We start from the raw sequence: 11,086 nt of genomic DNA on the forward strand, positions 1-11,086 counted from the left end.
GGCAGATGACCAGTAACAACAGCAGGTATGTGTGGTAATATACAGCCATGTCAGCTATTTCTCATGTATTACTAGGAAATAACCACAGATCATGAGGCAGATGACCAGTAACAACAGCAGGTATGTGTGGTAATATACAGCCGTGTCAGCTATTTCTCATGTATTACTAGGAAATAACCACAGATCATGAGGCAGATGACCAGTAACAACAGCATGTGTATGTGTGGTAATATACAGCCGTGTCAGCTATTTCTCATGTATTACTAGGAAATAACCACAGAGATGTACAGTATATGTCTGATGTTCTATTTTTAATTATATGATAATACTCTCTCACTCTCCCCCCCTCTCACTACTCTCTCCACCCCCCCTCTCTACTCTTCCCCCCCTCTCTACTCTTCTCCCCCCTCTCTACTCTTCTCCCCCCCTCTACTCTTCTCCCCCCCCTCTACTCTTCTCCCCCCCCTCTACTCTTCTCCCCCCCCTCTACTCTTCTCCCCCCCCTCTACTCTTCTCCCCCCCCTCTACTCTTCTCCCCCCCTCTCTACTCTCTCCCCCTCTCTATTCTCTCCCCCCTCCTCTCTATTCTCTCCCCCCTCCTCTCTATTCTCTCCCCCCTCCTCTCTATTCTCTCCCCCCTCCTCTCTATTCTCTCCCCCCTCCTCTCTATTCTCTCCCCCCTCCTCTCTATTCTCTCCCCCCTCCTCTCTATTCTCTCCCCCCTCCTCTCTATTCTCTCCCCCCTCCTCTCTATTCTCTCCCCCCTCCTCTCTATTCTCTCCCCCCTCCTCTCTATTCTCTCCCCCCTCCTCTCTATTCTCTCCCCCTCTCTCTCTCTCTACTCTCTTCCCCCTCTCTCTCGCTCTACTCTCTTCCCCCCTCTCTCTCGCTCTACTCTCTTCCCCCCTCTCTCTCGCTCTACTCTCTTCCCCCCTCTCGCTCTAATCTCCCTCTACTCTCTATTATATCCATCTCACCTTCCCTCTCCCTCCCCCTCCCTCTCTCTCCCCCTCCCCCTCCCTCTCTCTCCCCCTCCCTCTCTCAGAATGAGTGTAGACTATGGTTGGCAGCTCCTTTGGCTGTGTACCGGCCTCTTCCCCCCCAGTCAGATCCTGCTGAAGTACACCCAGCGTTTCCTAGAGTCACGGCCCAGAGAGCCCCTGGCTGCAGACTGCCTGCAACGGCTACAAATGCTAGTCAGGTGGGGCTCCAAAGCACACTGTAGTGAATTTGGGAGGCAGTGTGAAAAGGTCTCGAACTAAATGTCCCTACAAATCCAACACCCAAGCCATGACACCAAGAGGTCTCAATCTGAATATCTTGGATGAGATTGCTGGAGTTGTGCTGAGGATGCTACGAAATATGGTATTGAGATGTTAAATACTAAAATGAGTGGGGGGAAATGAATGCTATACTGTCCTCTTGTTGTAGTATGGAGCCCAGGAAGCTGCCTCCCCATCAGGTGGAGGTGGACGCCATTCAACAGGACAGCAACCAGATCTTCCATAAAGTCCACTTCCCTAACGACAGAGCTGAGGTAGAGAGCTTCTTCTTTGCCTCATACGATCACTAGGATCACTGATCACTATGATTATTATGATCACTAACCCTTATGATCCCTATGATCACTGATCCTTATGGTCACTGATCCCTATGATAACTATGAATTTCTCACATCCACTTACATATGGTATCTGAACTTTTGTCACAGTGGAAACTATCTGGCTGGCTAAATCTACAGAAATATAATAATACAGAAATGTTGATTAATTATGCTCATTGTCCATGTGAAATACATTTAATGAAATAAATGAAATGTGTCAATTCTTTATTTAGCTCTTCGAGGTGACATCAACGTCTAGGATTCGTGACCTTGTTCGTAACATTGCCTACAAGCTCATTCTGGCCTCAGCTGACGGTTACAGTCTCTTCATGAAAACGCCAAACAAGGTTCAATTCAAGCTCATTTAACTGGTTTAGTTAGTCCGGGTAGTTAGTCCGGTTTAGTTAGTCCGGTTTAGTTAGTCCGGGTAGTGCAAGTGAATGTATGTTTATTTTTTCTCTCCCCTTCTTGCTTTCAGGTGGTGAGCTTACACGACCAAAACTACTTCTTTGACAGTTTGAGGGAGACGACAGACCAACCTAAGAAAACGAAGAGAGCCAGAGAGGTGAAGAAAGGAGGTAAAACAGAGGGTAAGGCGCAGTACAGAATTTAACAGATAAAGTTTTGAGCTTATGCCGCAACCGTTTGTGGCAGATTGTGGTAAATTGCGTCATTCTGGCAACAATGGCTGATACTTAAATAACGTGCCGTAGAATTATGCGGCACCCCGCAAGCTATGCTGCAGTATGCCACGACTTTTAAAGGAAGAACCACTGTACAATAAAATCTAGCATCCACCATATTGTCCTTAAATGTACATCGTAGCCCTAAAACAGTCAAAAACATCATATAATATAAGCAAAAGGTCAAAGTAAACTCTTACTCCCACCAAGTTGTCAGTGGATGAAACTGTTATGTTATGCTACACTATGCTATACTAAGCTATACTAAACTATACTATGCTATAAGGACTGATGAACATTTGTGTTTCAGGAGGTCCAGCCACCATGCCCTACCTGGTTATATTCATGAGGAAGCTGTGGTTCAACGTGACCCCAGGAAGAGACCTGACCGCTGACCTCACTTTCCATTTCCCACAGGTCGGGCATGAAAGACACAGACAGGCACACACACAGACTACTGTACATTTCTAGTAGTAGAATTAGTTTTTATTCATCATTCAAATCTCCCAATGGCGTCAATGGGTAATGATTACGCTCAAGAGTTATGCATCTCAACCTGTATTCAAACCGCTGTAAATAGTGAGTAAGCGGGGTGAACCCAGAACCCACTTACTCATAACTCATACACAAACCTCTCCCCTCAGGAGTTGCCCAAGTACCTGCGTGGCTACCACAAGTGTACCAAGGAGGAAATGACCAGCCTGGCTGGCCTGCTGTTCCGGGTCAAGGTGGACACAGACAGGTCCCAGTTTGTCATGATTCCCAGGATGCTGAAGGAGCTGGTGCCAGCTGACGAGATGAAAACCATGTCCCCAGAGGACTGGAAGAAGGTAAGGAGGAGGAGGAGGATGAGGAGACAACAGACAGCTATGGTACACTGTCAGTCCTTCTCATTTTATTGAGCTTTATATGATATTTGGCATACATCTCTTGCTCTCTCCATTACAAAGCAGATGGCTCATTCCAGTAAAGCATCTTTTATGCAATTAGAACTGCCATCATGACCTCAAGACAAGTTATTCAACCACTACCAAAACAGTGTTCCTAGTAAATTAATAGCGAACCATTATGACAAAAATTTGGGCCAGATTTATATCACAGATATGTCAATATTTGAAAGCATACCATATATATATACAGTTGAAATAAGAAGTTTACATACACTTAGGTTGGAGTCATTAAAACTCGTTTTTCAACCACTCCACAAATTTCTTGTTAACAATCTATAGTTTTGGCAAGTCGGTTAGGACATGCACGTTGTGCATGACACAAGTCATTTTTCCAACAATTGTTTACAGACAGATTATTTCACTTATAATTCACTGTATCACAATTCCAGTGGGTCAGAAGTTTACATTCACTAAGTTGACTGTGCCTTTAAACAGCTTGGAAAATTCCAGAAAATTATGTCATGGCTTTAGAAGCTTCTGATCGGCTAATTGACATCATTTGAGTGAATTGGCGGTGTACCTGTGGATGTATTTCAAGGCCTACCTTCAAACTCTGTCCCTCTTTACTTGACATCATGGGAAAATCAAAAGAAATCAGCCAAGACCTCAGAAAAGAAATTGTAGACCTCCACAAGTCTGCTTCACCCTTGGGAGCAATTTCCAATATCATGTTCATCTGTACAAACAATAGTACGCAAGTATAAACACCATGGGACCACGTAGCCGTCATACCACTCAGAAATGAGACGTGTTCTGTCTCCTAGAGATGAATGTACTTTGGTGAGAAAAGTGCAAATCAATCTCAGAGCAATAGCAAGGACCTTGTGAAGATGCCCGGAGGAAACAGGTACAATAGTATTTTTATTCACAGTTAAACAAGTCCTATATCGACATAACCTGAAAGGCCTCTCAGCAAGGAAGAAGCCACTTCTCCAACCCGCCATAAAGCCAGACTATGGTTTGCAACTGCACATGGGGACAAAGATCGTACTTTTTGGAGAAATGTCCTCTGGTCTGATGAAACAAAAATAGAACTGGCTTGCAAGCTGAAGAACACTATCCCAACCGTGAAGCACGAGGATGGCAGCATCATGTTGGCAGCATCATTTGCTGCAGCAGGGACTGGTGCACTCACAAAATAGATGGCATCATGAGGATGGAAAATTATGTGGATATTTTGAAGCAATATCAAGACTTCAGTCAGGAAGTTAAAGCTTGGTCGCAAATGGGTCTTCCAAATGGACAATGGCCCCAAGCATACTTCCAAAGTTGTGGCAAAATGGCTTAAGGACAACAAAGTCAAGGTATTGGAGTGGCCGTCACAAAGCCCTGACCTCAATCCCATAGAAAATTTGTGGGCAGAACTGAAAAAGCGTGTGCGAGCAAGGAGGCCTACAAACCTGACTCAGTTACACCAGCACTGTCAGGAGGAATGGGCCACAATTCACCCAACATTTTGTGGGAAGCTTGTGGAAGAATACCCAAAACGTTTGACCCAAGTTGAACAATTTAAAGGCAATGCTACCAAATACTAATTGAGTGTATGTACACTTCTGACCCACTGGGAATGTGATGATTTTTTTTTTTGAAATAAATTATTCTCTACTATTACTCTGACATTTCATATTCTTAAAATAAAGTGGTGATCCTAACTGACCTAAAACAGGGAATTTTTATTAGGATTAAACGTCAGAATTGTGAAAAACTGAGTTTAAATGTATTTGCTAAGGTGTATGTAAACTTCCGACTTCAACTGTATATATATATATATAGTAATAAAGAAATACCAACCTTTCTGAATCTTTCTGTTTTCTTCTTCCCGTATAGCACATCATCGCCTCCTACAACAAGCAGGCCGGGATCACCTTGGACGAGGCTAAAGTGGCCTTTCTAAAAGGCATCTGCCACTGGCCAACGTTCGGCTGTGCTTTCTTCGAAGTAAAGGTAAGTTAGCAGACAGCTCAAGTCGATACAAAAATGATACATACAGACACCAACCATCCCATTGGTGAATTTCTGTATGCTCTTGCTTCACAGCAAACCTCTGAACCGAGTTACCCGAGTATCATGCAGATTGCAATCAGCAAGCAAGGAGTCAACTTCATCAACCCCAAAACAAAGGTAAACGTACCATTGTTTTTTTATATGATTATTTTGATTTGATCAACATTCAGAGCATTTTACTTTAATCTATAGTACATTTACTGACAGATTGTCATATAATTATGCTGACATCAGGTGTAGTTTCCTAAAAATCTGAACGCTTACATGTGTGCCGTGGAAATTACCACCAGGGACTTAAAGTCAAACTTAAATGAATCCTTCTGTATTATCAGCAAGCTGGAGAGATTCCAACAAACTTAATGCACCATAGTACACGTCGATCGGGAGCTCTCCCGGGGCAGTCCCGTTAGTTCTCTTATATATTGCTTACACAGACAAGTTATATTTACACGATTTACATTATTCATCATTAACGTTTGGTTCCTGCATGTGACCGACCAATACCTCACAAGGCTTCTTCTCTCCAAGCTGAGACCTTGAAACTGAGATCCCTTTTGGTTCCGAGAACAATGTTCTGGGTGTACTGCCAATTGGTCTGATGAGGTCACAGTCACCTGCACGAACCAAGATAGAGAGAGAGGAGATGCTGTGTACAATACAATGTTATCTCTTCAGACAACAACATTTCCCCTCGCGTTTGTTCTCCAAATGCTGCACCACAACATTAAGACAACATCAAGCTTGGATCCTACTTCTGCCACCATCAGCACTATAAAGTATTTACCTTCTCTGTTTAACCAAATATTACCTTTTGACCTTTACCTAAACCTCAGGAGTTTCTGGTCATGCACCCGTTCAACCGCATCACCAACTGGTCCAGCGGGAGCACTTACTTCCACATCACCATTGGCAACCTGGTCAAAGGGAACACTTTACTTTGTGAGACCTCATTGGTGAGTGGCCATTATGTCTTTGAGGCAAAATTAAAGATGTTGCCTTCTTTAAACCAATAAATTACAATTTTGTGGAAATCGAAAGTAGTGTTTGTTGAGGGTGTACTAAATGACCTTCACAAACAGTTGCATTGTAGTGACTTATTCACAAGAGCCAGAATGTGATGTGACTTTGCCTCTATGTTCATACCCCAACAACTCTATTTGACTCTGCTCTTCAGGGTTACAAAATGGATGACCTCTTATCATCTTATGTGAACATGTACGAGATGCAGAGGCAGGCTGTGCGACCCAGAAATAACTCCATGTTCCCTACCTAATGCCTGCTGGGAAATATGGAGGACAAGGAAGATTCATTTAATTGATAGAACTAGTAATTTGATGGAGGAATTTAATTATTATATTGCTTTTCAGTTGGTCTAAAACCTTTTGCCTAGCTTTATAATTAAAATGCTGTATTGCATTGACACTGTGCCTTGTGTATGTGTGTAAAAGATTTCTCATAGCAATTTTGAATACCAGTATCCACAGTGTGAAACCCCCCAAAAATGTCATGTGTAGGCCTATATACAAACAACAAGGATGAATGAATTCAAACTAATAAAGCAGTTCTGAAATATAAGATGGCAGCTCATGTTGTATGTGTGAATTGAAAGGATTATTTCAAGGATTAGAGGGGAATGAAGAGATGGATATTTTTTGGCCAACAACAAAGCTCCCCACTGGGCACAGATGTCAATTCAATGTCTATTCCACGTTGTTTCAGCTTAATTTCATTGTAATGACGTGGAAACAACATTGATTCAACCATTGTGTGTCCAGTGGGTCTTAGACATATTAATGTTGACATGGAGGTCCCAGTAAAGCAGAGGCCAAGTGGCTAACTTTAGGGAAGTGATTGTTATTAAGAAGTGGCAGGAGATGTGGAATCAGGGGCGGACTGGCCATTGGGCAGTTCAGGCAAAAGCTATATGGGCTGATCCATTTTTGGCGCAGTGGGCCGGTCTAAATTGGGGGTTTTGCGCAAAATCCTTATTTGGCTTATAATGGGGTAGGCAAAAATAATGGGTCAGTGTGGGGGCCTCAAGGGACGGAATGGGCCAGTGCATTAGAAATGCTCGGGCCGATTTCTGATCCCAGTCCGCCCCTGTGTGAAATGGAGGGAAAGGGCCTACATATTTTTAAGATCCAGGGAAAGGCGAGGGCAGGGAGGTCCTCGGGTAGACAGAAGGGAGACCATAGTTTCTAGGCTGAGACTGCGGCATACAATGTTGAAGGAATACTACATTGAATATTATAGGTAGCAGTCAAGTGGGAGGTGTGATTATTGGCAGGAGGTTGAGACGGTGGAACATGTCAGCAATATGGGAGAGAAAGGGAACGCTTCCGGGTAAGTTTAACAGCATTCAGGAGGCAGATATGAAAGATGCTTAGTAAACCACTGGAGATGTGATTAATATATTTGCAATTTGTTTTCTTGAAGATAGGCGGGCAAAGAGTTCTAGAAGCATATCAGCAAGGTTTAGATCTTCCCTGCCACTGGTCCATGCTCCAGCCCAATTAATAATGGTAAATAACGCAACATTGAATTTGTTTTCCAAATGTTAATAAAATCTGAAGAAGAGAGTAGAATTGAACATTCCTTGTGGACGAAGCAAATCCCAGCAAGCCTGAAACCAGAGGCGAAGTGAGAGGATAATCATTTTTTTTAAATACAGTTGAAGTCGGAAGTTTACATATACTTAGGTTGGAGTCGTTAAAACTCGTTTATCAACCACTACACAAATTTCTTGTTAACAAACTATAGTTTTGGCAAGTCGGTTAGGACATATACTTTGTGCATGACACAAGTCATTTTTCCAACAATTGTTTACAGACAGATTATTTAACTTATAATTCACTGTATCACAATTCCAGTGGGTCAGAACTTAACATACACTAAGTTGACTGTGCATTGAAACAGCTTGGAAAACTCCAGAAAATTATGTCATGGCTTTAGGAGCTTCTGATAGGCTAACTGACATCATTTGAGTCAATTGGAGGTTAACCTGTGGATGTATTTCAAAGCCTACTTTCAAACTCAGTGCCTCTTTGCCTGACATCATTGGAAAATCAAAAGAAATCAGCTAAGACCTCAGAAAAACAATTGTAGACCTCCACAAGTCTGGTTCATCCTTGGGAGCAATTTCCAAATGCCTGAAGGGATCACGTTCATCTGTACAAACAATAGTACGCAAAAATAAACACCATGGGACCACGCAACCGTCATACCGCTCAGGAAGGAGACGCGTTCTGTCTCCTAGAGATGGACGTACTTTGGTGCGAAAAGTGCAAATCAATCCCAGAGCAACATCAAAGGACCTTGTGAAGATGCTGGAGGAAACAGGTACAAAAGTATCTATAGCCACAGTAAAACGAGTCCTATATCGACATGACCTGAAAGGCCTCTCAGCAAGGAAGAAGCCACTGCTCCAAACCCGCCATAAAAAAGCCAGACTACGGTTTGCAACTGCACATGGGGACAAAGATCGTACTTTTTGGAGAAATGTCCTCTGGTCTGATGAAACAAAAATAGAACTGTTTGGCCATAATGACCATCGTTCTGTTTAGAACGAACACCATCCCAACTGTGAAGCACGGGGGTGGCAGCATCATGTTGTGGGGGTGCTTTGCTGCAGGAGGGACTGGTGCACTTCACAAAATAGATGGCATCATGAGGATGGAAAAATGTGGATATATTGAAGCAACATCTCAAGACATCAGTCAGGAAGTTAATGCTTGGTCGCAAATGGGTCTTCCAAATGGACAATGACCCCAAGCATACTTCCAAAGTTGTGGCAAAATGGCTTAAGGACAACAAAGTCAAGGTATTGGAGTGGCCATCACAAAGCCCAAATACTAATTGGGTGTATGTAAACTTCTGACCCACTGGGAATGTGATGAAATAAATAAAATCTGAAATAAATAATTCTCTCTACTATTATTCTGACATTTCACATTCTTAAAATAAAGTGGTGATCCTAACTGATCTAAAACAGGGAATTTTTACTTGGATTAAATGTCGAGAGTTGTGAAAAACTGAGTTTAAATGTCACGGATCGCTAGGAGTGGTGGGTGTGGAGTTAGGCGCAGTGAGCAGTGCTTCCAATGAATATACGTTTTATTCAGCTGGGCCCAGCCAACAACCAGGCAAAATGACCAATAAACCGATAAGTCCCCCAACCAGGGAAAATAACGGACAGCAAACAGGTAAGAGCAAAACAATAATACACCACTGACATAAAGGATAAGCCCGCACAATAGCAGGCGGGACCTGGGAGTTTAAATAGCCCTTAATTAACATCAAATAAGATACAGGTGAAATGGATAAAGACAAAATAAACAGGAAAGAAAAAGGAATCGGTGGCAGCTAGTAGACCGGTGACGACGACCGCCGAGCACCGCCCGAACAGGGAGAGGAGCCACCTTCGGTGGAAGTCGTGACATTAAATGTATTTGGCTAAGGTGTATGTAAACTTCCAACTCCAACTGTTTGTGCATGTGAGATAGTGTCTATGGGAGTGTGGAGCTCTATGGGAAACATTAGCAGTGTTTCACTGGGGAAACCAAACCAATGCAGTTCTAAGAAAAATAAGAGTAAAGATTTTTTTATTTATTATAAACTGAAGTAAAAAAAATAATATAACAAAAATGAGGCTTTATACATGGGGTACTTGAAAAAGCAAAAGCAGAATACCAGGTGGAAAATTATCAAATCAAATTGTATTTGTCACATGCGCAGAATACTTACAGTATAATGCTTACTTACTAGCCCTTAACCTACAATGCTTTAAGAAGTTAAGTTAAGTGCTATGTAAAAAATGAAAAATAAAAGTAACAAATAATTAAAACAGCAGCAGGAAAATAACCATAGCGAGGCTATTTACAGGGGGTTCCGGTACAGAGTCAATGTGCGGGGGCACCGATTAGTCGAGGCAATTGAGATAATATGTACATGTAGGTAGAGTTAAAGTGACCATGCATAGATAATAAACAGAGAGTAGCAGCAGTGTAAAAGAGGGGTCTGGGTAGCCATTTGATTAGCTGTTCAGGATTCTTATAGCTTGGGGTAGAAGCTGTTAAGAAGCCTTTTGGACCTAGACTTGACGCTCTGGTACCGCTTGCCGTGCGGTAGCAGAGAGAACAGTCTATGACTAGGGTGGCTGGAGTCTTTGATAATTTTTAGGGCCTTCCTCTGACATCGCCTGGTATCGAGGTCCTGTATGGCAGGAAGCTCGGTCCCGGTGATGTACTGGGCCATGCGCATTACCCTCTGTAGTGCCTTGCGGTCGGAGGCCGAGCAGTTGCCATATCAGGCAGTGATGCTACCAGTGAGGAGGCTCTTGATGGTGCAGTTGTAGAACCTTTTAAGGATCTGAGGACCCATGCCAAATATTTTCACTCTCCTGAGGGGGAATAGGCTTTGTTGTGCCCTCTTCACGACTGTCTTAGTGTGATTGGACCATGATAGTTTGTTGGTGATGTGGACACCAAGGAACTTGAAGCTCTCAACCTGCTCCCCTACAGCCCCGTCGATGAGAATGGAGGCGTGCTCGGTCCTCCTTTTCCTGTAGTCCACAATCGTATCCTTTGTCTTGATCATGTTGAGGGAGAGGTTGTTGTCCTGGCACCACATGGCCAGGTCTCTGACCTCCTCCCTATAGTGTGTCTCATCGTTGTCGGTGATCAGGCCTACCACTGTTGTGTCATCGGCAAATTTGGTGATGGTGTTGGAGTCGTGCCTGGCCATGCAGTCATGAGTGAACAGGGAGTACAGGAGGGGACTGAGCACGCACCCCTGAGGGGCCCCCGTGTTGAGGATCAGCGTGGCGGATGTGTTGCTACCTACCCTCA

At 43.3% G+C, this 11,086-nt stretch overlaps 1 protein-coding gene across 2 annotated transcripts in view; it reads left to right on the top strand.

The window, feature by feature from the left end:
* Window positions 1–6,815, top strand: part of LOC129823792 (unconventional myosin-VIIa-like) — a 39,451-nt gene extending 32,636 nt beyond the window's left edge. For both annotated transcript variants that reach the window (XM_055882766.1, XM_055882767.1), the window contains 11 exons: window positions 1–25; window positions 1,046–1,201; window positions 1,432–1,537; window positions 1,837–1,950; window positions 2,082–2,193; window positions 2,597–2,703; window positions 2,931–3,116; window positions 5,064–5,180; window positions 5,274–5,357; window positions 6,074–6,193; window positions 6,415–6,815. The exon at window positions 1–25 is cut by the window's left edge and continues 129 nt beyond it. In XM_055882766.1, coding sequence (XP_055738741.1) covers window positions 1–25; window positions 1,046–1,201; window positions 1,432–1,537; window positions 1,837–1,950; window positions 2,082–2,193; window positions 2,597–2,703; window positions 2,931–3,116; window positions 5,064–5,180; window positions 5,274–5,357; window positions 6,074–6,193; window positions 6,415–6,513 — 1,226 coding nt within the window. In that variant the 3' untranslated portion in view covers window positions 6,514–6,815. The remainder of the gene's footprint in view (window positions 26–1,045; window positions 1,202–1,431; window positions 1,538–1,836; window positions 1,951–2,081; window positions 2,194–2,596; window positions 2,704–2,930; window positions 3,117–5,063; window positions 5,181–5,273; window positions 5,358–6,073; window positions 6,194–6,414) is intronic.
* The last annotated feature ends 4,271 nt before the right edge of the window (window positions 6,816–11,086 follow it).

This window comes from Salvelinus fontinalis, chromosome 26 (genome assembly GCF_029448725.1).
Source record: "Salvelinus fontinalis isolate EN_2023a chromosome 26, ASM2944872v1, whole genome shotgun sequence".
NCBI lineage: Eukaryota > Metazoa > Chordata > Actinopteri > Salmoniformes > Salmonidae > Salvelinus > Salvelinus fontinalis.